This window comes from Trichechus manatus, unplaced genomic scaffold (assembly GCF_000243295.1).
Source record: "Trichechus manatus latirostris isolate Lorelei unplaced genomic scaffold, TriManLat1.0 scaffold00021, whole genome shotgun sequence".
Classification (NCBI taxonomy): Eukaryota; Metazoa; Chordata; class Mammalia; order Sirenia; family Trichechidae; genus Trichechus; species Trichechus manatus.
In genome coordinates, this window is record NW_004443957.1 from 21247073 (window position 1) to 21273621 (window position 26549).

General features: G+C 42.8%; 1 protein-coding gene across 3 annotated transcripts in view; it reads left to right on the forward strand.

Annotated features, from left to right (window-relative positions):
• The window catches only part of RGL1 (ral guanine nucleotide dissociation stimulator like 1), a 206644-nt gene extending 192363 nt beyond the window's left edge, over window positions 1-14281 (forward strand). For all 3 annotated transcript variants that reach the window (XM_004372905.2, XM_004372906.2, XM_004372908.2), the window contains 4 exons: window positions 2427-2613; window positions 6175-6429; window positions 10775-10889; window positions 13197-14281. In XM_004372905.2, the coding sequence (XP_004372962.1) occupies window positions 2427-2613; window positions 6175-6429; window positions 10775-10889; window positions 13197-13384 (745 nt within the window). In that variant the 3' untranslated portion in view covers window positions 13385-14281. The remainder of the gene's footprint in view (window positions 1-2426; window positions 2614-6174; window positions 6430-10774; window positions 10890-13196) is intronic.
• Window positions 14282-26549: the final 12268 nt, after the last annotated feature.

Below are 26549 nucleotides of genomic sequence, written 5' to 3' on the forward strand. Positions count from 1 at the left end.
TTAAGGCAAAACTGACCAATCCCCTTGGTAGGCCACAATTACCCTGTCACATAATCATCTGGGTGGGAGTTGCAAGACTATCGCTGTAAAGGCCACACACAAAACTAATTAATCCACCATGCCTTGTAATTCATGGAGCAGTAAGACAAGTAGCATTTTTTTCTTCTGCGACTTGTAATCAGAGTTTAGCTCTTCCCCTATAGCCCTGTAGTGTTTGAAGGTCCATGAAAGGAAGGGACACGGAAAATGAGGCTGGAGGTGGTGGGGTGGAGAGGAGGCACATTTTTAAGCTTATAATTTCTAAAAATATCTAATAAGAATGAAGCATATCCTCATTTTTACTATTATTGTTATTTTTTTTACAGTTAATGCTTGTTTGGATTTAGCACCATTTGCTACTTTCTTTGCATGTCATTCTTGTATCTTACTTCTTCTCTCCTTTTATAACTTATTTCAGTGTACGTCTGATTATGGTAAACTCTCTCAGTTCCTGTCTCAGAAAGTCTTTATTTTGTCCTCACTTTTGGAATTATATTAGAATTTTATTATGTTAGAATATTATAGTAGGATTCAAGAATGACTGTTATCTTCACTCAGCACTTTGCAGATCTTATTCTGAATTTATTGTTACTTTTGAGATGTCTTATATCTGTTTAATTACTGTTTGTTTGTATTATGACCCCTGCCCCCATTGCTTCTAAACTTCTTTAGACTTTGATATACCATTCTGTAGTTTAAGTGGAAGTTTGATCTTTTTTTTCCTAGTCAGGATGTGGTTCCTGGATTTGAGTGTTCATGTAGATCATCAGTTCCGGAATCCTCTGAGCCACTGTCTCTTCAGCTGTGGTCCCCCTTCTGTTCTCTCAATTTTCTTCTTCTGGAACTCCTCTTACACAAATGCAGGCCTTTCTTATTCCATTCTCCATGTCTTTTAACCTCTCATATTTTCTATCTCTTAATCTTTTGATGCTGATTTCTGAGGATTTTCTTCAGATCTGTCTTCCAGCTCCTGGTTTTTCTCTTTGACATTTATTTAATCTCTTCTACTGAGTTTTTTAATTTCAGTCATTTTATTTTTCATCTCTGAATTATATTTTTTCAAATTATTTTCCTGTTCTTTTTTCAGACCATCTTGCTTTTAACTCTTATTTTAAATTTATTCTTTTATGTCTTAATATTTTTAACCACACTTATTTTATAACTTGGCCCATGGTAGGCACTCAAATATTTGTTGATTAAATGAATGAGTTATTAGTTTCTTTCTGATAGTTCTTGTATCTGAAGTTCTCGGAAGTCTAAGCCTCAATGTTTGTTATGTCTGTTGACTCTGTCTTTGGGTGGGATATTTCTTTGTGTGTGTTTCATAATTTTGTATTGTGAGCTCATCTTTATCAAGGAATCCTCTGCAGCCTGAGTTGAAGGTATATCCCTCCAGAAAGCTTCACCCTCCCCCACTTTTTTTAATTCTAGGAGTCCCATGGATATCACTTGGCCTGAGAGTTCCTAGACTACATAGGTAGCATAAATTCAAACCTCAAATCTGAAGGAGGCACAGGCTAAGGTCACAAATGATTTTAGAGAAGACATTTTTCTTCCACCCAAAGCCAAGTCAAGACAGACAAACTTTCCTATTGTCTTCCTGTGCCACGGGGTAGGTACTCTTCTAGACCATCTCTTTACTAAGGTGCAGCCCTTTGAGGGTCCCTGCTCTATATAAGGGACTTCAGTTCCAATTCCCCACCCTTCATAAACAGGACCCTTTGGTCCCTGTATACATGTTAAAACCCATGTCCCTAGTTCACTAAGATTGGCACCTCCCATTGCCTAGCCAGAGCAGTTGCAGAATCAGCTCACAAGCTTCTGGTTTTCAGTTCCCTTTTCATTTCCGGCTTGTAGGGATTTCCCTTACTAACTTGCAAACTCAACAGTAAAAGGAGTTTCTAATATTACTTATCTAGTTGTTTTATAGTGGAGAGGTTCAGGTTATTATAGTTCACCAGATTGTTGGAAACAGAAATCTTCCTCCATAAATTCTTATTCAAAGCAATGCCAGCCTTCTTCAGCCTTTTGAAGTTCATTTTAAGTGGGAAGTGATACAGGTGGGGTGATGATATTTCGATCCTGCCAAAGTGATCCGTACACTGGTGAAAACTGGAGAACCATTGACCTAGAAAGACCTCAGATTAATACATTTCCTCTTTCAGCTAAGAAATTTGTGTGTTCTTTGAGGCTAGAAATATCCTATTGGGACATGCTGTTTACGGAGATTTTTTAGAAACTTTATAGCAAATGTTTTCCTAAAATAATAATGACAAGGCACACAAGATTGAGAAAACATCAAGGGCTTTATCAACACAAAAATATTTGCTTAATCATGGATTCCACATTAGTAACAGCCCAAACGCCTGGCATTCTGTTTTCTGCAGACTGTTTCTGGGCTCAGACATTATCACCAGTAGCACTCCCACCAAAGAGCAGCCCAAGTCCACTGCCAGTGGGAGCTCTGGCGAAAGCATGGACTCCGTCAGCGTGTCATCCTGCGAGTCGAACCACTCGGAGGCTGAGGAGGGCTCTATCACTCCCCTGGACACACCTGATGAGCCCCCCAAAAAGGTATATACTTAACCTCTTTCCAGTATTCCTAGTGCAGGCACCTGACAGAGTGTGTGTCACTTGAGGAATGTCTGTTTTCAGGATCATCACTCCACAGTATTTTCAGAGTTGTGTTTTTAAGAAGTGTCGAAAACAGAGTTCAGTCCAAGACCTTTTCCTTATAGAAATAAGCCTGAAGGCAGCAAGCAGGTTGCTTTCTTCATCTGAACTTTGGAATATTATTCCATACCCACATACAAAGGCAACTTAAAGATTGTGACCTCTGCATGAGCTATAGTGTAGTTAGGAGATGTGGGATTTGCTCACAAGGAGCAAAATACCAGAGATGGAGGTGTGTTAGCTTCTTGGTGTCTTATCTTGTCTTAGCCAGGCTTTTACCACAATAATGTTTCATAAAAAACCACTGCAAAATTCAGCGACATGGATTCAGGGAGGGGTAAGGAATTAGTAACAGTAATACAGTCTACCATATCTTGGAAAAAAAAAGGTGATGTGAGGTGATAAGAAGTCCCATAGAGAGTTTTCATGTTCCATGGCTGCATAAATAACTAAAAAAAAAAAAAGATTGGTCTTAATCTTCTATACACATCTGCTTCAATCTGTTGGTTAAGAGACTTAGATCTGGGGTCAACTTTGACATGATTAGAATTCGCAGCCTTTCGGAGAGTTTTTGGTCAGCCATACTTACACGGTAGTCACTTCTGGTTCCCTAACCAATGAGGTAGAGATTTGGTATATGGTTCCTTCATTTTGTTTATATCTGCCTCTCTGCAAAGGGATGTGTGAATTGTTTCACACGGTGGCGTTGTAAGCAGCAACATCAATTTGGGAGCCCTAAAGAGACTTTGTCATAAAGTAGCCAATCCAGAAAGGACCTCAGACTCAGGACTCATCAGACTGAGATGGCGCAAGTGCTGCCCCAGTTGGTTTTCTCACTTTTCCGCTTTGCAATTCTGGGGGCACGTGCTCAGTCCTCCAGATGTTGAAGGAAAAGCTCTGCAAACCACTACCGACTGCCCGTTCTCTCAAAAGACCTGCTTCCTAAGCAGGGTATATAATCATTCCTCATGGCTTGACATGTAGCCGTGAATTTGTCAGGATCTGCAGTGACATTCTCATCTTTCACACTTGACAGGTCCTTATGCTTATAGGCCCCATCTCTGACGGTGGATGTTGTCTGAGAGAGAGCACCGAGGGATTGCCCACATCTTTGTGGGGTTTCTCCCTGCCTGTGAGGAAGAGGGACTCCCAGTCACACTCTGAGGTCGTGCCGTGGGCGTGCACATAGATCCGGTTCATCCCCTTTAGATCCATGCAGAAGCCCTTCGCGGTGTGGTCTGTGCACCCCTCGCTGTATCCTTTTTGTCTCATCCTTCATCACACTGGCTCTCAATGTCTTGCACAAGTCATGGTTTTTTATCCTTTGGATGAACCTTTCTCAGAGTCATGGATTTTCATAGGTTTAAAATCGAGTAGTTGACTTGGTTGCAAGTAGTGCCTGGACCGCAGAATCCCTGGATATTAACTAGAAAGGTCTCAGACTCTTAACCTCCTGCTCAATGCATAGCTTGACCTGGCTGACCTCCTTTCCTATTCTCAGATCTTGTGACCCACCATCCTCCCCAGCAGCCCTCCAGATGTCCACCCTTCCTTTCCCACAGGCTGCACTTGAGGCCACTAAAATAATCTGTCACCAGTTAGGCCTCAAATGCAAACTACTAAGTTGATTCACTCAGGAACAACACACACACCAATGTTTCAGAAAGTAACTAAAGCTGTGTTGTGATAGAACCACAGTTGGAATCCTGTCACATCAGTTACCTAACTCTTTAATTAAACAGATCATGCAGTGGAATTTAATGATACAGTTAGGCCATAGGAAAAAGAAGTCCACAGGAAATAAACTCCGTTTTACTTGGAGGACTTGGATAATCAGGAAGCTAAGCTTCTGTCCTCTGTTTCCATGGGAAGTCTGACAGGTACAAAAGAAATTGATGTTATTTATTTTTAAGATCACTTTCAGGATATTTTGTAGGATGAATATGGTATGATTTAACCTAGCCTCTTCGAAAAAATCATTCATAATTTTCTATAATAAGAATTGATAGTTAAAATTATTCGATTTAATGAGTTTTTGGAACACCTGCTAGTGAGTTTTATTTCTCTAGGATATGTTTCTAGGAGTGGGATTGCTGGATCATATGGTAGTTCTGTTTCTAGCTTTTTTCCCAAAATGGTTGCACCATTTTGCATTCCTACCAGCAGTGCATAAGAATTCCAATCTCCCTGCAGCCTCTTCAGCATTTGTTATTTTCTGTTTTTTTTTTTTTGATTCGTGCCAGTAATGTCAGGGTGAGATGTTATCTCATTGTGGTTTTGATTTGCATTTCTCTAATGGCTAGTGGTTGGGAGCATTTCCTCATGTGTCTGTTAGCCGCCTGAATGTCTTCGGTGAAGTATCTGTTCATACCCTTTGCCCATTTTTTAATTGGATTATTGTCTTTTTGTTGTATACTAATGAGTTTTAGATATCTTATTTTCTTGGTAATTGGTAATGCATGTGTGATAAACATGTAGTTAATCAGAAAAGCAAGTTAACCGTAGCACCCCATGCCTTAACCATCCTTGATATACAACATGAAGTTGTGTAGTTGGTTCTAGCAGTAAATGTAGCAAGTGGCCAAACTGATCACAGGTTGCGTTCCCCTGGACAAGTCACTTTATTTCTCTGAACCTCATTCGCCTCATATTTGTAATGCTCTACCTTTTGTTCCCAAGATGGTGTGAGACCAAAATGAGATAGGATGTATGAAAGCTCGTTACAAACCTCACAGAGGTAAATATCACCGAGGTAACGGTATATTATGTTAATTGACCATGTTATCATCAACAGCAGGCCGTGTACGTGGCACTGTGAGTTAGGGAGCTTGGGAGCTCGTCTTGGTGGTGTCGCCAACTGGCTTTGTCACCTTTGAGTCCCACTTATGCTTTCTAGGCCTCAGGTTCCTCAACAATAGGTGATCTCCAAGGGTTTTTCCAGTAGTAGTGTTCTATGCCGAGCTATATAATCTGTGGTGCTTATTTTAGGAACTTTCTAAAAATAGACACACTTCTTTTTTACTACAAAATCTGATTTCGAACTGGAGTCAGGATGGAAATCAACTTTGTGGGCATGTCAAGTATTGTCCCCTCCATAAACTGATGTGCAGGCTTTCCTCCAGCCTTGTAAGCAGCTGACTTCCTTCTGGAGCCTCTGTTGCCTCTAGTTTTTGGTATCTGCTGCCACCTGCTGGTTCACTTCCTTAAAAGCAGCTAAAAACTAGGGAAATGCCTCACACAGATGAAGAATGATTATTAGGTCAAGGACTGAGCCACTGAAGTGCATCTGACACAGGAAGTACATACGCCAGGGACATGATGCCTGTGTGCTGTGGGTTGCTGTGGAGGAAATAACTGAAATTTATCCGTCTCAGTCTACCTCTGCTTTGAAAATGGTAACATACTCTTTTGGTCAAGGTTCTAATAGTTCTGGTTTCTTCTGGGGTGTGTTTACTTTTCCAGCTCTCCGAATCCTCCTCCTCATGTTCCTCCATCCATTCCATGGACACAACTTCCTCAGGGATGTCGTCCTTAGTCAACCCCCTCTCCTCTCCTCCGTCCTGCAACAACAACCCTAAAATCCACAAGCGCTCCGTCTCTGTGACGTCCATTACCTCGACAGTGCTGCCTCCTGTTTACAACCAACAGAACGAAGACACCTGCATAATCCGCATCAGTATAGAAGACAGCAACGGCAACATGTACAAAAGCATCATGGTAAGGGGCTCATCCTGACCAGGAGCAATTTTTCCATTTAGATTGTGTCTGTGTCGTCAGCCACTCAGGCTAACCCCCTGTGTATAATATCAGCATATATATGCATTCACACAAAATCAACATGTATAAATACCAAGATCTCCCTGGCTGTAGATTAATGATATATTTACATGAATATACATACTTAGAGTGCACTTAAGGAGCCTTGGTGGTGCAATGGTTAAGGTCTCAGCTGCTAATTGAAAGGCCAGAGATTTGAACCCACTGATGATTCTGCAGGAGAAAAGACCTGATGATCTACTCCCATAAAGATTTCAATCTAGAAAATCCTATGGGGCAGTTCTCCTCTGTCACATGGGATCAGTATGAGTTGAAATCGACTTGACAGCACCCAACAACAACAACAGAGCACACAGGAAATAGTTTTCACAACTTAGAAAAATGCTAAAATTTATTCATCCAGGTCAGTGCCACCCTTTTCAAAACTGTCAGTTTAGATGACTATATAAATATTATAGGGAAGATGCACTGCTTCATATCTTCTTAGAAGTCTTCCTGTGGAATTAGATATCTGGAGTTATAATTGAATTTCCCATGCATTCTTTGGAATTTACTGCATGATGTCAAATTTTTGTCCTTTAGACACTCTGAATCAAATCAATTAATAAAGTGGATGATCAAGCTGGGAAACACAGTCTGGGTCAGTGAGGAACTGTGCTTATAAATAAAGGATGCTGGACTTCCTTAACTGTTGGTAAACTGCATGGTTCTGAAAACAATCCCCAATATGGTTTTAATAGTGACAGTCTTTGGAATAGTGTAGAGCATCTGGTGACGATAACCTTGTGTGTGTAATATATAGCATATTTATTTCAAGAATAGTCTCTTTATAGACTATATCACATATTGAAAAGCAGACTCTCCTTTGCAGTAAAATCACAGCTAATTCTTCATCTCTCCTCATCTTCATCACTTTCCTTCTTTGAGGGCACCCTTCATGTTTTAAGCTTAGCTCTGAATATAGCAGAATTGGTATGGAGGGATTGTCTTTTGACATTCAAAGAAGAGCTTTGCCAAAGCATTCACTGAATGAACAAAATATTTATTGAATATTTATAAGGTATTGGTCATTGGATTAGGTTCTGGAGATAAGGAGATGACTGAGACATTTCTGCCTTTAAACAGCTTTTAATCAAAAGGGGAGATGGTAAATCATTATTCAAAATGTAGCAAATATGCTAATAGAGGTCAAGAGTTAATAAAATTAGTAATTTTTGCTGTTTCATCAAGGACATCCTTAAGTGAAACTGGCTTTCTTTTGTTTTTACTGTGATTGCAAGATATTGAAGAATTTAATACTTGCTGGTATAGTTAGGCGGAGCCCTGGTGGCACAGTGGTTAAGAGCTCAGCTGCTACCCAAAAGGTTGGCAGTTCAAATCCACGAGCTACTCCTTGGAAACCCTGTGGGGCAGTTCTACTCTGTCCTGTAGGGTCGCTGTGAGTCGGAATTGACTCAACGGCAATGACGTTGGTTTGTTTCATTTGGGGAGGTTTGGGGGAATAGTTAGGAAGGAGCTCTGGTGGTACAATGGTTAAGTGCTCCACTGCTAACAGAAGAGTTGGCTATTTGAACCCACCCAGCAGCTCCGTAGGAGAAAGACCTGGCGGTCTGCTCCTGTAAAGATTCAACAGTCTAGAATACCATATGGGGCAGTTCTACTCTATCACATGGGGTCACTGTGAGTTGAAATTAACTCAGTGGCACCTAACCACTGCATTAACTTGTGCTAAGGTGCCAGTAATTTTATCTAACTTTACTTTCGCAACAATGCAAATGTCAACACAAGTGAAAAGACAAATCATCTTAGTATTACTATGAAAGTAGTTTTGACTTCACAGATCCACTGAAAAGATTTCAGGAACCACAGGGGCTATAGACTGCTTGTTGAGAATCAATAGCCTAGAGAACTTGTGTTGCAGAAAGTACTACTGTCATCTGAGTCCAGGTCCTTCCATAGGAAGTAGGAGAAAGAAAACTTAAATCCTTGTAAAGTCATCACCTTAGTGACAGCAAGTAAATGTCCTATACCATCATCCCCATCACTCCTTCTAAGTGATATTTGTCTCCATTATGTCAACCAGAGTCTCCTGTGCTCCCCGGACTTCTGTGACCATAAACATTTCATTCCCTGCTTAATGTGCATGAAGGAAACTCCTATACGCTCTTCAATACCCACCATCCAGTACAGCAGCTACTGAGAACTTGTGATGGCGCTGGTCCAAATAGAGACGTGCTGTGAAATGCACACCAAATTTTGAAGATTTAGTACAAAAAAAGTAAAATATTTCAGTAATATTTATATTGATTGTATGCTGAAATAATATTTTGGATCTATTGGATGAAATTATTAAAATTAATTCGTTTCAAAAAACTTTTTAAATGTAGACTAGAAATTTAAAATTATATCTGTGACTTAGATATTTCTGTTGAATTATGCTAGTTCCATATATCAGCTCAAGGCACATGATTGAGCCCTTCATGTGAATTGTGATCGATAGCTATTTTGGTACAAAGTAATAAACATCCAAGGAAAGCCCTTGGCTGTCCCATCGTCATTTGGACACATCTCTGGAAGTTTAAGGTAAAGAAAATAGGGATAGCCTGGCTTTGTCCTTACACAGGCAGTTTAAATTAGACAACTTAAAACCCAAGTTAGCCTCTCATTCATCCCCAAGTGATGTTTTTTCTCTTTTAACTTTATGCTACAAGTCCAGTTTGAGCCAGTTGTGGGAGTATTTCCTTTAGACTGTCAAGGAACATATTTTTCTCCTTTAGAATTTTGTGTACACCTGTTTTCCCCCTGTAAATGGATATGCCAGATGTTTTGGTAATAGACAAATGAGCAAGGTCTTTGTTGCTAACAAGGAGCCCATTGTAATGCATGTTGTTTACTGAATCACAAATGCCACCTGTGGTCCCAGGCCAGAGGGATGCTTCTAGGCACAGACATCCTCAGGCTCACAAGGACAACGTTTCTGGGAGGAAAATTAGACTCTTTTGTTTTGTTTTTAATTTTCTCTTTGATGTCCTCTTACCTCCTGGAGATAAGGGCTTTTATTTTTAAGTGAAGAATCTTTGTTTTCATTTGCTTTCTTTCAAATTTGAAGAAATACTCAATGAATGGTATGAAAGTCATCCCTCTTTTCATGGTGTACTGAACACCCTGCAAATAGTTGGCTGGTGGGCAGAGACGAGAGGGAGAAAGTCAGAATTAGGGATGTGGAGAACCTTGTGCTTTAAAAAATTTTTTTAGATTTATTATTTTAAACACTTCGAAGCTGATTTTTATTAAAGACTAATTTACATACAATTAAATACACAGATCCTAAGCATTTGGTTCTTTGGATTTTAATAACTATGTACATCTGTGTAGCACCGCACAAATCTTGATAAAGAACATTTCCAACAGCCGCCCCCCACCTCCCCCGAAAGTTCCCTTGTCCCTTCCAGTCAGTCCCTCCTTAACTCTGAGATAAATTTTCTAACACCATAAATTAGCTTTGCTTGCTCTTGTAAGAATAAACTGCTGCAGTATGTAATGTTTTGAGTCTGGTTTCTTCTGTTCAACGTGATGCTTTTGAGATTCATCCACACTGTTAGGTGTATCAGTTGTTAGTTTCTTTTATTGCTAAGTAATACTCTGTTGTGAATATACTCCAGTTTCTTTCTGCTGTCTACCTTCTGTTGATGGAGATTCAAGTTGATTCCAGTTTTTGGCTGTTATGAATAAGTCTGCTATGAACATTTGTGTACAAGTCCTTTCGTACATGTATGTTTTCATCTTTCTTGGTTACTACCTAGGAGTGGGATTGCTGGGTCATTGGGTCCTTGTGCTTTCTGAAATGGTCCGTGAGCAGGACTATGGCCATTTCTGTCCCACAGGTCGTGACCAGTGCTAATAATAGCAGCTGTGAACATGTGAGGATAATTTCAGCCCAGGACTAATAATGCTTTCCAGTTTTCACAATACCCTCATTTGTATTCTTTCATTGAACTTCAACCAGTGTGGGAGAGATGGGTAAGGCAAGAGTGTCCTCTCCATTTTAATAGTGGACGACACCTTGACTCTAAGAGATTGAGTGACTTTCTCATCATCCTTTGGCTCCTGAGGGAGGAGCCAGGACTAGAACCCAGGAGTGCTGGTTCCTGGCCGCATTCTCATTCCTTGGGCCCTGCCTCCCTGGAAAGGCTTGCACAGCACAAGATGGCAAGAAGAGGTTCAGGAGAATTTTCCAGGAGACATGAAGGTAAATACCTCAAAAACCCTTTCATTGTCTTTCCAGCTGACGAGCCAGGATAAAACCCCTGCCGTGATCCAGAGAGCAATGCTGAAGCACAATCTGGACTCGGACCCGGCCGAAGAGTACGAGCTGGTGCAGGTCATCTCGGAGGACAAAGGTGGGGCATGTGTTCCTCATCATGGCAAGCTGCTAGCAGCGTCTTTATGCTGCTCCTCAGTTCTGGAAGCCAGAAAATGGATACAAGGTCTTTTTGTAATGGAACTGAGTATGGGGTTTTAATCATTCATTTTTAGTTTTTTCTGACCACACATCTCCTTTACCTAATTATGTGTTTCAGAGTTGTATATGAACCTGAAATTTAGCAATTCTAATAATAATTTCTCATTGTTTTAGTTAATCATGTATGAGTTACTTTATCTTTATTCATGATTGATCTCTATGTAGCAAAGCTTCTGACAACAGAATTTGAAGTTTCTGAACCTCACACTTATTTAGGAGAGCAGCTAGTGACCTAGGAAACACATCAGTACCCCTGGGAACTACTTAAGGGATTTATTTTTCTGTAGATTCTTTTGGCAAATAATCCCCCCGAATATATCTGTTTTCTAATTTGTATTGGGGTTATGTTTGTAGAGAGGAGAAAACAGGCTGGTAGACTATTCCTCTGTCATATTATAGGAAGTGACTCAGCCAGGAGAAATCTCCTCCAAATGAAGAAGGGGCCATATATGTTTTTGACTGAGGCCAGCCTGGTCTGCTGACGGTCCAGTACTGACCATTGCAAGCATCTTAATGTAGGACTCTGTTCACCAACACGCAGCCCCCTATAAAGGAAAAGAAGAATTTTGCAAGTTGGGGGTATGAGACAGGAGCAGCAATTCTCGCTCTGTTTGGCCAACGAATTACTCAGGGCTCCATCCGGGGCCAAGAGGAAGGTAGCTGAATTAGAGTAGTACCTTCTCCTAGACATGAAAAACATATAGCCTCTCAGAAAATTATTTCAATTTCTTCTTTCAATTTCAAATACTTCTTCGGAAGTTTTCTGATTCACTCAGCTGAACCCTAGGTTGTGGAGCAAACCTCTCTCAGTTATAAAATGCCTTTTAATGTTGTTACAGTTAAAATTCTCACCCCGACACATGGTCTTCTGAGTTTTACCATGTTGCACAGAAATGCCAAGCTCACAACACAGACTGAGGTGAGGCCGGCGGGTCTGAAGGTCCGGGAGTCCTGCGTTGCAGCCTCCAGGCCCAGCACTGCTACTCACCAGCTGTGTGGTCTTAGGCCAGCCACCTGATCTCCTCAGGCCTTTGTTCTTAATTAGTTAAATGTAGATGATACCCTACTTGTTCCTCATACCTCACAGGGCGATTGTGAAGATAACAGGAAATAATGTACAGGAAAGTGCTTTGGGGAGATGCTAAGTCATGTATAGCTGTGAAATGTAATATTATTGACTTGGGAATACATGGGAAGAAGCATGGAGACACCTTAAGGGGGTTATTCCTTATGAAACATTTGTGCGAAGAATGTACAAGAGCCATTTAGAGCATGGTCGCAGCCAGTCTTGCTGTAAGATCTCAGTGCTGGAAGTTAACTGAAGGTTCATTCAATCCAGGCCTCTGCTGGTTGCCTGCTCCACCCTACAGCCACTGCATATTTTACCTTTTTAATTCACTGTTTGTTTTTTTAAGATACCCATTACCCCAGAGTGCTAAATACCATATACCTTTTTTAAAAAATAGAAGTCAATTAAAAATAACTTTGCTTTGATCATTTCATATTACACTTAGAACAGTTCTAAGAAATTGCAGATATCTAGTTGGGAATCATTGAAGTTGAAAATAGTTTAAATGTTAGCAGATACTCACTGTCTTATATGGATACTGTTTAATATTAAAATACAGGGCCTTAACAAGGCAAGGACATAAATGGAATAAAATACCAGTTTCATGTTGGATTACTTCAAAAATATTTTGATTTTCCAATGAAAGTATTCTGGAAAACTCTGTAGGTTGGGTTCTAATTTTTTTTTTCATCGTTCATAGTCTCTGAGAAAAGCTGCATAGTAGAGCAGAAAATGGGCTGTGGGAGGAAGGAAACCTGGGTTCTAATGTCAGTTCTGCTTACTAGCTGTGATCTTGGGAATGTCATTTAACTTCTGACCTCTGTTTTCTACCACATTTTCTTCTAGCTATATAACATTCTGTATTTGAACATTTAGTTCATAGGCTGATTTTTTAAAATCTTATTTGCATTTGTTTTGTTGTTGTTGCTGTTGGGATTGAGAAGTTGTTGGGATCATTTTTCGGGGGGGAGGAGGGGATGGTCATTGGTTCAGTTCAAATTCCAGGGACAAAGGGCGATAGTCCCAACTTGTGTCTGGGCCAGGTTTCCATCTGCCGCTGTCAGCGCTGGGCTGAGCTACAAGGCTGACTACCTTCTCTTCCCTTATCTTTTTCAGAGCTAGTGATCCCAGACTCTGCAAATGTCTTTTATGCTATGAACAGCCAAGTGAACTTTGACTTCATTTTACGCAAAAAGAGCACCATGGAGGAACAAGTGAAACTGCGTAGCCGGACCAGCTTGACATTGCCCAGGACAGCTAAACGGGGCTGCTGGAGCAACAGGCACAGCAAAATCACCCTCTGAAGAGAGGGACCCAATGGCCCTTGCTTGCCAAAGTCAGAGTGGGGCTAAGAACAGGGGGTCGTGATTGCAGCTACCATCCAGTGTTAGAGGATCACTGGTGAAGTCAACAGATATTTATTGAGTACCTACTGTGTGTAAGGCACTATGATAGGCATTGTGGGGAAATAGGAAATGAGTTTGCCATGAAGAGATTCACTGATTCTCTTTGATCTATTTGAGACTGGAACACAAAATTATCCACATTTATAAATATATATGTATATATATGTATACATACACATATTTGATATGTGTGTGTATATATACGAGGGACTTTATGGGATATTCTGGACTATGGAAAAACAAATTTGCACAATGGCCTGGAAAGTTTAGGTCACTTACAGGGAAAAAAAGGAACTGAGAACCTAGTCTCATACCTTCTAAGTAAACGGAATCAATCCTAGGAATGCAGAGTGTCCTTTGTGCCAGTATTACAAGAACTCCAAGCTTTATAAAGGGAGAGGAATACTTTATCAATCAAGTGTCACCAGAAAAAAAACAACTGCAGAGGCTGGACCTGCCACGGGCTGAATGAAAGGCCACTTTGGAAAGGGTTTGGATGAGCCAATGGCCTTCTCCCTCTGCCTGTGCCTGTCACGTTCTGCTACCCCAGGGAGGGCAAGGAGGAGCTTCAGGGGCCCACTCAGACCCGCCGGCGTCACATTTCTGTTTTCCCCCTTAAAGAATATACCACAATCACTATTGCACAAATAGCCATGTTCTTTGGTAACTTATCAGCCACAATAGAAAGCGCAAAAGAATCGTGATGCGTTTGGACTGTCATTTGTCTTGGAATGCCACTACTTCATCGCCTTGTCCGAATGCCTTCTGCATGTAAAACAGTATGTCTGGAGTCTTCTGCCGTCTGGATCGTAGCACCTCTTTATTGTGTGCACTTTGTTCCTCAGGTGTAGAACTTTCTACTGTGACCGACTGTGTTGGATCATTGTGAGTCTGTGAAAGATTTCTGAACAGTGATTGCCCTGTTAATAGCCCCTCTGAAGATGTTCCTTGCTGATAGCAGTGTCCTATTTTACTTATTAACTTTTATAGCATTACTGTGCCTAGTCATGGGGGAAAAATGGGGCTGCATATATCATCTAAATCATTTCTTAAAGAGGTACCATCTTCCAGATGAAATCAATAATTTTTTTTTTTAATGTCCCCACACTTGCTAGCACAGTGTCACTGTTCAGTGACATTTTTGTCTACAGTAACACCATTACGCTTTCCCTTCCAAATCTGAGCAGTGCTGGGGTTGGAACTAAAAAGCCATATGTGGGACGTTGACATGGATAAGAAGCACTTTCAGAATGTTGTCCTTTTTAAGAAAAAATTCTCAAAATACCACTTTTTATTCCAAAAATAAAGACAGCAAACCCAGATTATGAAGTGCAGGTTGTAACATGGAGCTTTTCCTTTTTTGTAACTGTGATACAGCTCCCAAAAATTGTGTGGGATTTATATTACATAAATAGCCATACAAAATCTGTAAGAAACACCAGGGAAAGTTTAGAGATTTGTGGCAAAGGACCAAAGAATGAGCCAGAAAGGCGTCAGATTTCCTTTTGGTCTTTCTAGGAGATCAGACTGGGCTTCAGTTGGTCGTAAAGCACTTTCTTCTGTTTGCGAGGCTTATCTGATATGTGCTTCTGTGCTTGGAGGAGAGATGGCCAGGTGGCAGACATCTCAGAGAGTGAAGTCAAATGTAGCCTCATCTCGACTTTTTTTTTTTTGGTTTGAAGGTTGAAAAGAAGATACAGAACTGTCAGCCTGGTTTGGGGTGTGCCTACCAAGGCATATGTGTTGTGCCCATGTGCTCACCCTGTGTATTTATACTGTATAGGTAGAGTCTAGATTTGTATACTGCAATGTAAAAAATATACATATATATATATATTTTCCTTTTTTAAAGACAATGGAAATTCCAAGTAGATAAAAATAGCTTCATTTATTTAATGCCACTTTAAATGTCTTAAATTTGTTTCCTGGTGGACAGCCGGGTAATGCTTTTAGCTGCTCGCATGCTTGTCATTCTGCATCTCCATCATCTGTTTACCTTTTGGTTAAATTAATAAACTGGTGGGACTTGGTTGGCATTTGCTACCAGACCCAGAGGGATTGTATCTGGACTATTAATTAGGTGGGTTCTGGGCTCCCCATTTGTCAATACACTCTTTGGAAGCCACTCTGGGTTGATCAGAGGGACAGAGGGAAAGCCAGTGGCAATGTCAGGAGGGGAGCCTATCCACTGCCATGAACATTTGGGGAAAAGAATGACATTCCTACGAAGCTGCAATCAGATACAATGCCTTTCTAGATTGCTATTCTTAAGAGTCATGCAGTGCAACACTTTAAGTCCGACTTATGTGAGGATCCGAGGTGATCTCTGCTGTCTTTCTGACAGCCTTTCTCCCATTCTCTGATTGCACCCACCTGCATAATTCTTGAAACCTTCTGTGGGGTTCTGGAAGCCAGGGGATTTCTGTGGAGGGAGGAGAGACGGGTCTTCCCAAAAGGCATTCACACTGAGGCCGGCTTCACTCAATAGACACACAAAGCATTGTAGAGAGAAAATTGGAGCTAAACGGGTTGTGGGGCTGGGTGGAATAGAATGCTGCATTTTTACAGAATTGACCAAACAGTTATTTTGTAACTTTATAGATATAACTTTTATTGTCATTTACCATATTGTTCCCAAAAAGTTCCTGGGATTATTGTTCAATGGATTCCTAGATGGACCCAAAGTATTTAATTTCTGGAGCCATATGGGATTTTGGAAAGAAAGAGCCAAATAGTTATTTTAATAATAGGAAATTGATAATATGGAATGAAGCAGGAAAAGTAAGGGATTTTCTTCTTTGGCACTAGGTGACTATTTTTTCAAGATCATTCTAGAAAATGGGTTCCCTTGTTTTCCTTCTGTCTAGAAACTAGATTGGCTTCTAGACATACCGGAAGGAATATCTTAAAATTTCCTTCTTTGAGTACTTTCAAAATCTTCATGCACCACAGGGCTGTTATAAGACATACAGTATTGCTTGTATGCCTTGATTTCAATAGTACCGAGGTCCTCAGACCCCAGACTTCTTAGATGCCTACAATTCCACTATGAGAAATTATTTCCATCGTGTTTTGCATTTCCTCTAGGATCTCTCTTAAAATGAAATACCTCCGGAAGATAGATTAGGCTGAAGTAATAAACTGTGAAATCTCAGTAACTTAGTTTTATATTCATGTCACACACTGTGGTGCGAGTCAGGCAGCTCTCTTAATGGCTTTCCTCTAGCAGTACTTAAAGGACCCAGGCGGCCTCCATCTTGCAACTCCACCATCTCCATTTTGTGCTTCAAGTCACAGTGATGATAAAGAGAGTATGGAGAACTCATAACTGTACCTAACTGCCTTAGATCAAAGTGACACATGTCATTTCCACCCGCAGTCCATTGTTCAGAACTAGCCATATGCCCCAGTGTAAGTGCAGGGGAGGCTGGGAAATGTAGGAGAACACCTGGAATAGTTGGTAAGCATTACCATCTCTGCCACAAAAGAATAATGTCTTCTTACGGGGGTGCACGACTAATTTTTTCCACAGTCATGAAAGAAAGTTTTTGGAAGAGATGGCAGTGAGGACTTGAGATAGCGGCTGCACAGAGCAAAGGAAGAGTTAAAGAGAGGTGTTCAAAGGAGAAGAAAATACCAGAAAGAGTGATTTAACTTTGTCTCAAATCAGCCTTGATAACATTTAATTTTCAGCACACAGTCACCACCAATTTACATGCTTCTAACTTGGTCCCAAAGAGCCCTGCTGGCACAACAGTTAAGTGATTGACTGCTAACCAAAAGGTTGGTGGTTCAAACCCACTCAGCGGCTCTGTGGGAGAAAGACTTGGTTATCTGCTCCCATAAAGATTACAGCTTACAAAGCCCTATGGAGCAGCTCTACTCTGTCACATGGGGTCAATATGAATCGAAATTGGCAGCACCTAACAACGTCATCGTGAGTCAGAATCAACTCGATGGCAACAGGTTTGGTTTTATAGTTTAACAACAGTGTGGTCCCTCTTGTGGTGAAACCAGAAGCTACTTTACAGATGTAGTTGTACTTCAAGTTAAAGTTAGAAAAATTAAAGTGTTTCCACATAAATCACCAGACCAAATAGGAGGCAGCAAATTTAGATTATTTTAGACTTAGAATTTGGAACCCATCATTGGGTGTGACTTCTCAACAGTCTACCCAAGTGACAACCTACAGTAGAGCCCTGCATGGGAGCAGTCACTTATTTAACAGAGGAATCTACTTCATTCAACATTTTCTTGAGTTGGCAGGCATCTTAGAAGTCCTGTGGTCAGCTCCCTCATATGACAGAAATGGGAGATGAGGCTCAGAGCAGTTAAGCAAGTAGCCCAGGGCTAGTGGCAGAGCTCTGAATTATCCAGCCTCACCAGGTGTGTCTCGAGGAGAGTTTCTGGACAGACTCATTCATGGCTTCGTGGAGCTGGAGAGAATCCCCTGAATCTGTTGGCTTGATCCCCACTCTCCCACTCACATGCATCCACACAAGCAATCTTGGTCAGAGGAACATCTGGTCTGTTCTTTAATGTCTCTAAGAAACATTCTGCAGATCGTAGCACTGCTCCCTATCCTCCTGAGCATGATTTTCATCTCAGAGATGAAGCAGAGCCACAACGATCACAATTACATTGTGGGTCAGCTTCCCACCTAGGGTTTGAATTCACTTCTGACCTATGGGCTCTGCCAGCCCACAGGGGTTCCTTGGAAAAGCACCAGCTGACCATTAAGAAAAGAGGAGTGGATGTGGCTAGGGCTTGGGTGCCATCTGGGAGAACCAGTTGTAGGGCCTCCCGCCCAGCCTTTCTCTAAGCAGTTTATCATGGGCTTCTCAGAGGAAGTAATTTTTACTCCCATCTCTGTGTAATCTTAATGCAACATTTTGGGCTACAGTTCCAATTTTTTATGCAAGAATTAAAAGGGGGGCAGTGAGTAAATCAAGTTTAAGAGGAAAAAAAAGACAGTGAAGGATTTCAACTGTGTCTGAACCGCTCCAGCCACAAAAATCAAGGCACCAGTTGTGAAATGGGAGAAGCATTCTAAATGAAACTGTTAGCTTGCTCCCAGAAATCTATTATTGATCCTCATTAATACAATATCCAACAGCCCGGCCTCCAACAAAATGTCATCTGAGAATCTACAGTCTGACCAGCTGAATAATCAGCATGTGAGATTTCATAGGTGGGAAGTAGACATAGGGGTTGGGACTGTGAACCCGTTTATCAGATGTGTGTGTGTGAGAGAGAGTGAGAGAGAGATTAGATGTTAATGAGAAAACAAGTCATTATCCACAAGCAGCTTTGCGGTGGATGCGGTTCGGCGTGGGTGAAATGTGACTGCCACAGTCTGACTCCTGGGCCACTTAATACCTCAGGCAAATCACTTAGCTATTGCCTCATCCGAAAAATAGGGATTGACAATAGTTCCTACCTCTTAGAGTTCAGGGAAACCCTGGTGGGGTAGTGGTTAAGAGCCATGGCTGCTAACCTAAAGATCGGAAGTTTGAATCCACCAGGCGCTGCTTGGAAACCCTCTGTGGCAGCTCTACTCCTTCGTGGTGGCTCTGAGTCGGAATCGACTCGACGGCAACGAGTTTTCTTAGAGTTCATGTAGTATTGGCACCCATTAAGGAAGCACTTTTCACTTTGGCACATAATAACGTTAGCTGCGGTTATTCCTGGGAAGCTCTGCCCTAAGGGGCGTCGTGTCTTAGAAGCAGCCCTCCAACCTCCTTCCCTGGGTGAGCAGCCAAACAGGCCAGGCCAGAGATGTGGAGCTCCGACAGGAGGGGCCTTAGATGTGTGGAACAGCACCCTGGGAAAGTCAAAGGCTGCCGCTACAGTGACTCAAGGAGTTGGAGGGCGTCCAGGGCTCCTGTAGCTTACTCCGCAGCCGGGCTCCAGAGAGGCCTTCTGCTCCCAGACCGGGATGAGGCCCCGCTCAGCCCAGCACAGCGCCGCCCCCCGGCAGCTGCAGGCTGCGCCGCGTCAGCGCACGCTGGCTGGGGCTGTGAGCCGCCTCCCAGAGCCAGGAAAGGTACGTCTGGTCACCAGACGGAGCGCGCAGGGTTTCCCGTCGCCACCTCCTTGGATTCCCTCTGCGGGCAGGGAGGGACCGATTTGCCTCACCCGAAGCTGGCCTCCTGCTCCTGTATCCTGCCTCCTCTGTGTCCTGTCTGGGCCCTGCATCTGTCCCAGCAGGGAGGGGTTCTCTGCTCTCCTGGCCTTGTGCAGGGAAGAGTCAGACGCACGACTCCAGCAGAGGCATTGAGGGCATGGAAAAATTAAGTGTTCCTTATAAATCCATTTAAAATCCCGTTCAGTTCAATGGCCATTCAATCCCTTCCATGGTTGCAGGTTTAAAGTATAAAATAGTCGCTTTACTGGCCAGGTTGTTGCCACTCCCACTTTAAGCCTCCTGAGTCCTGCCGCTATTTTCCCCTCTGACTCCCTCCTGCCGCCCCTGTTGTTTGGCCTGTGCGCCGGCATCACTTTCTGAGTTTGTCTCATCCTCTGTCCTTGCCCTTCTCTCTTGGACATGGCTCTCAGAAGCAGGGCTTTTCCTGCCCTTTGCTCTTCTTTCTTCTCCTGCCAAATTCTCAAAAAGTTCCGTCCCACTCCAGGGGTCCCCTCACACTCTGCTCTGAGCATGGTTTCCTCCCTATGCCAAGCCTGAACAATACTATGTCCTTCTGTCTTCACAGTTCATGCCGGCATTGAAGCAGTTTAAACCCCGTCAAGACCAAACCATCAAACTTAGACAACTCAACTCCCGTCTGATTACATCTTCTCCAAACTTTGAATTCCCTTTTGGGAATGGACACTTTGTCGTTGATTATTCTCTACCAACCAACAACCAACCAGTTGCCATCAAGCTGACTCTAACTCATGGCGACCCCATGCGTGTCAGAGTAGGCCTTTTAGGAGTAGATCTCGAGTACTTTCTTCCAAGGCACCTGTGGGTGGACTCTAACCTCCAACCTTTCAGTTAGCAGCCGAGAGTGTGAACCATCTGCACCACCCAGGCGCTCCAGTTATTCTCTAAACATCGCTTAAGACAGCAAGACAAGAATGGAGTGAGGCTCTCCACTCCACCCTGAAAATCAAATTTCTCCCTGAGCAAGAGCCCAGACTTATGTCTGGTTGCCTCTAGAGCAAGAAACACCCAGAGGCGCCCTCTCTGGGCCCACGGGGCTAAGAAGCCGGCCGTCTGCAGGCCCAGAGGAGGTCAGACACCGTGATTTTATTAAAACACCTTTTCCAGAGGAAGCCAAGCTGAAGAAACTACAGGCAAGGGCATAGAAATAAACTCAGTAAATTAAAAATAAAGAGAACCCAATCCTCACAGGCAACTTTGCATTCTTTCCACGCCTTGTTCGGGCAGATGGGAGGATGAGTTGGGTGGGGAGCAGCATAGCTGATGTCACAGGAGACACCCAGCAAAGATCATCTCAAGTGTTAGCACATCGGTTAGGAGGCAAAATAAGAAGCCATTTTAGGGAAATTCACAGAGCAGAGAGGAAGCCATTCTCCTGCCCTACACCAGATTATAACTGGGTCATTCCACCACTTTCTTTGGAATTCCATTCAGTATTTAATAATTTGGTCTATATATTTTTCCCGAAGGCTCGCTGAAACACCTCATGCTGTAATTTGAGCTATTTCCTGTTGTTCTGTCCTCATGATAAAAGGAGGCACCATTTCCTACGTAACCTTTTTTTTTTTTAACATAATGTATTAAAACTCATCAACATAACTCCTCTTTTCTCCAAGCAGGCAAAAAAGGACTCGCTGGGCGTCATTGGCTAGATTTCCTGTTATTATCTCATCCGTCCTGCATTGTCTTAGGGCTGCTCACAGGGTGCTCCTCACATGCGCCTCTTCTCTCTCTCCTCCTGCGCTTCCTCCCTCCTCCACGTTTAATCTGAACTTCTCTGGGGGCAGCAGGTTCTCTCTGAAATAATAAACATCACCACAACACATAAACTGTTGGTGTAGTGATTATTTCCTGAACCTGCTCTTGGTTTTCTGAATGTCTCGTCCATTATGTGCCCATACTTTCTCATCAAATGGCCAGCTTCATTCTCTTCATTTTTTTTTTTTTTTTGGTCATTATTTAACTTCTTGGTGAATTAACTTGCCAGTCACAGGAGCACTTCTGGATTATTTCTTCTCCCTCTGTTTAATTAGAGAGAATATCTCAAAAGCACTTGACTTTGTAGAAAGTCTCCTGGGAAGACTAGCCTTTATTTACAGTTCCTGTTGTTGTGTGTCGTCGAGTTGATTTTGACTCCTAGCAACCCCCTGTGACAGAGTAGAACTGCCCCATAGGGGTGTCTAGGCTGTAATCTTTACGGGAGCAGATCACCAGGTCCTTCTGCTGCAGAGCCGCTGGGTTGGTTCAAACGGCCAACTTTTCAGTTAGCAGCTGAGCACTTAACGTTTGTACCACCAGGGATCCTTTTACTAGTTGTAGGGATTTGTTCCAACCATAAGTGAAAAGATCCCACGTTTGTAGCTAAACAGGAACATTTCTTATTTTAGACACCAACATTTTACTGGAAACCTATGCATTATGTCAGGACAGCAACCAAACCCAGAATCCTCCCAGAAACAACAACCTCTGTATTTATCGTAAGAGCCCACTGCGGGAAGGTAGCATACTTACCTTGCTACCGTTATCAGGTCTCAGTCTGATTTCCTGTTATCATGCCAAACACGTACCTGACTCAGTGCTACTGGTTTCAGATCACTCCCTGACACAACAGGCCCTTTCACAGTCTCACAGCTTCTCAATGCCTACAGTGGGCTCCTACCCACCATGCCCAACTGTCATGGATTGAATTGTGTCCCCCCAAAGTATGTGTCAGCTTGGCTAGGCCCTGATTCCTGGTATTGTGTGATTCTCCACCATTTTGTCATCTGATGTGATTTTCCTGTGTGTTGTAAATTTTACCTCTATGATGTTAATGAGGCAGGATTAGAGGTGGTTATGTTAATGAAGTGGGACTTAATCAACAAGATTAGGGTTGTGTTTTAAGTCCATCTGTCTTGAGATATAAAAGAGAGAAGTAAGCAGAGAGACATGGGGACCTCATACCACCAAGAAAGTAGAGCCAGGAGTGCATGTTCTTTGGACCTGGGGTCCCTGTGCTGAGAAGCTCCTAGAGAAGGGGAAGATTGATGAGAAGGACCTTCCCACAGAGTCAACAGAGAGAGAAAGCTTTCCCCTGGAGCTGGCACCCTGAATTCTGACTTCTAGCCTCCTAGACTGTGAGAGAATAAATTTCTCTTTGTTAAAGCCATCCACTTGTATTTCTTTTATACCAGCACTAGATAACTAAGACACCAACCCTTTTCCGTCTTCTAAACTCATCCACCCCAGCAAAGCTGTCCCAATGGTCCTTGGCAGAATCAGGTTGTCAGGGGTCCGATGGCCCACCTTGTTCTAGTCTCTGAAATAAAGCCATCGTGTTTTGCGGCCATCTGCTTGCATGACTCCTGCATTGGGCCGTGGACCAACAGCAGTGGGGATATCCCCTAGCCACTATGCATCTCAGTGCCTGGTACAGGGCCTGAAACAAGGCAGTACTCACGACACGGTTTTTTGAGATTTTGGGAAGCTTGATCTGAAATTCAAAGGATCATTGAGGCCAACATGCATTCCTGCTCTGCACCCTACGCCCCCTCCCTTCTTTTTTTTTTTTTTTTGCCTCAGGAAAAAGCTCTTTGGCCCTGGACAAACATCTCAGTCTCTTTCAATGAGTGGACAGACTGACCTATAGCACAAAAATGCAAGATGGCCACCTCCCTCAACACCCTCCAGCTGAGGACTCCTTCTGTCTTTCTGTACTTTAGAATCGTTTTCAGTTTACACACCTTTCCCCATCAGTCTAAGACAACCCCACTGGAAGGAAGGACAGGACCCACCTCTCTCATTCACCATGGGGATCACATCATGGTGACAGTCACCCCTGGCCTCCAACATCTTTGTTCCATTGCAGGCCTGGATATCCCAGCAGCATTGACCACTGACCAGTGTTTGAGGAACCAATGAACAATCACAGCTTTGGGCTTATTTATTTAATTTTTCACAAAGAGCTCCAGAAGGCAAGTAGTTTATCATTTTCCCACCCTGAAACGGCACAGCGTGACAGACAGAGTAGGGTACTTGATACCACGCTTCCTTGTTTTCCCGAGTTTCAGCAGCAGGCCTGAGTGAACCCGAAACCAGGCCCGTGCACATGTCCTCCACAAATTATAGGTGCTCAGTACACACGCAGAAGAACAAGCACTGCTGAAGTCAGGGTTATCTGTCCAGGAGATCCTGCCAGAGGAACAATCCCGGCAGGAGTTAACCTCCAGAGGCCGAAAGCAGGTGTCATGGCGGGCAGGTGGCAAAGGCCTCACCACAGCCTCCTTGTGACACCAGCAAAAGTCAACTGTCTTGGCTTAAGACTCAATGGCAGGCTTGATGCTTGAGACTTGAGACTCAAGGGAGGAAGAATAATGAGGTCAAGGAACTCCTTGATTGCTGACAAGATGACATTTTTAAGGAAATGCTAGGTCTGCAGTACACAGTGTTCACAACAAAAGAACATTGCTTAGGATTCCAGACCGGAACAAGGAGAAGCAAAGGCTGGGATAACAGAGCCAGAACTTTATTCACAGTAGAACAATCCTGACCTAAAAATTCTAGAATTTAAGACCGTGTATTTTAAGAATGAAAATTCTTAAACCGTCAGACCAGCTGACAAGTAAAAGGAAAAAAAAGTTCTCTATTAAACAAAACAACACAAAAATCAACTCAATCTTCCTCCACTCCCCAAACCCCAGCCACCTCCCACCCCATCAAAAAAAAAGTCACTAAAGCCATGCACACTTGCACACACTCATATATGCAAACAAAATACAAAATACCCCAGGAAACCTTAGGAATCACCTAAGGATTTTCACTAGCTCCCCAATGTTATTTCTGTTTGTACAGAAAAAAGGAGTCAAGCCATGACAGCTGTTGTCTACACAGTACAAATCGGAGCCACACGAGATCCCTTTCCTCAGTTTCCTGGTGTATTAGTCAATGCAGAGGAATGTTAACAGTAAATCAGAAGGAAGGCCAGCTCTGGTATTCTGGACAAGCAAGCTGCTGTGTTGTCATGCAACCTGGGGCCCTCACCCAGGGAGCACTAAGCTTGGTCCACGCAGCACCCTCCTTCCCTCTCCCCATGCGCTCTGCTCCAAAGCAGGACTTCGAACCAGTTCAAATCGATTCAGTCATGGCCAACGAAGTGAAACCAGAACAGACTCAAGTTTTTACAATTTGGATGATCTGGAATGATAACCAGAATGGGAAAAATTATGGGTCGAAGCCCTGGAATGGGAGACTCAGAAGAGGTGCAGTGAGCCTTTTCAGGAGCCTAATGCATGAGGTTGGATTATTAGCAGGACTGAGGAGAGCAACACACATTCAAAGAGACATGGTCAGCCGCCATCTTTGAGCAGGACACTGCTGTTTCTGACTCTGTTCAAAATCCGATGGGCAAGAGATTAGGTTGCTATGCGACGCATATGCTGCCCTTGTTTACTAAGAGGGAGATTAGGCTTCTAGCAGGGCTTCAGGTAGTAACTTTCCTCATTCTGGTTATTGTTCTGGTTCACCCAAATTTAAAAAATTCATGTCGCTTTCAGTTTTGCTTCCTCAGCCATGACTGAACTGGAAAGGAGTGGTTTAAAGCCCCGCTCAAAGTGCCTGCCCAGTGAGTTTCAATGTGAAACTCAGGTTGCTAAGGCTGCAGAGCCCTCCTGGGTGACTGCTGCAGTGCATGGGCATTGAAGGATGAGGGTGCATGTACAGAATGCCTGGGGAGGGCATTTCTGAAGGTAAATTTTCTGCTTGTATGCCTGAGAACCATCATGAGACAAACCTGTGCCAAACCATCATGAGACATCTTAGTATCACGGACACGGAATTGGAAAAGATCATACAGTCCAACTCTGCATTGTACACAGAATTAATCTATGAAGAAAGCCAAAAAAGTGTAGGGGACACCTTGAACAATATGACAGGAGACTCTAGAGAGGGTGTCTGTCCAGGATTTTGACTCTGAGAGCTTCCTTGGGTATTGACCTAAATCCATTGGCCAGTCAGTCCCTTGTTTCTGACCAAGGTCTTTGACCTTCAGTGAAGAATCATTTGTTCCCAGATGGTAAGAATCTCCCACACAACAGACCTCTCTGCAAGTCAGGCTGGGAAATATGGGAGAATTGGATGGTTGAACCAGTCTGTCTACACTGACCACTCTCTAGGGTGCAATGACAGCTTGAAACATCTGTTTCTCTGTCTTATCGTACAATGTTTTCCTCACATTTTGTAAAACAAATAATTCAAAATATAATGAAAAGGCCAGCAAGGACCGTCGCTGGCCTGAAAATGTGCTGTCTCTTAACAGTGACTCATAAACTTACATCTGCAGTTCATTCTCAGGCTGAGGGGTGGGGCTGGGGTTGGGGGGAAGCTGATACACTGCAGCAGCATGTGGACCCTGGGACAGGAATTCTACTCCAGCCCTGACCCCTTATATATTAAATTTATCTTTATAAATAGAGCATCCTCACTCAAGTGACCACAATAAAAAGAAAAAAGGCCAAAGGTTGAGTTCCTTTTTCCTCAAATATCTACAAAAACCCTCAATTACCTACCAAATTATATCCACATGGCAAGCCAGAGACCTCTTTATGACAGCTCCATTACCATGATGGTCAAGGGCCAAGACTCAGCCAGATCCAAATACCCAATTCTTATTAGACTATGAGCTAAGATAAAAAACGCACTTTGCAATAGGGCTCATGACAGAATTCCTTTAAATAAAAAGCCCAATTAATATGATTTTAAATGGTTTGATTTTCCCCCCTAAACATGTTTCAGGGTTACATCTATCACAAAAACCAAGCTCCCACAAGACCAAAAATGTGGCCCCTTGGCTTGTCTGCCTTGACTACCCATTTATTGATGGGACACCTTGGTAATCCTCCTTCTTCTGGGTGAGTCTCCAAG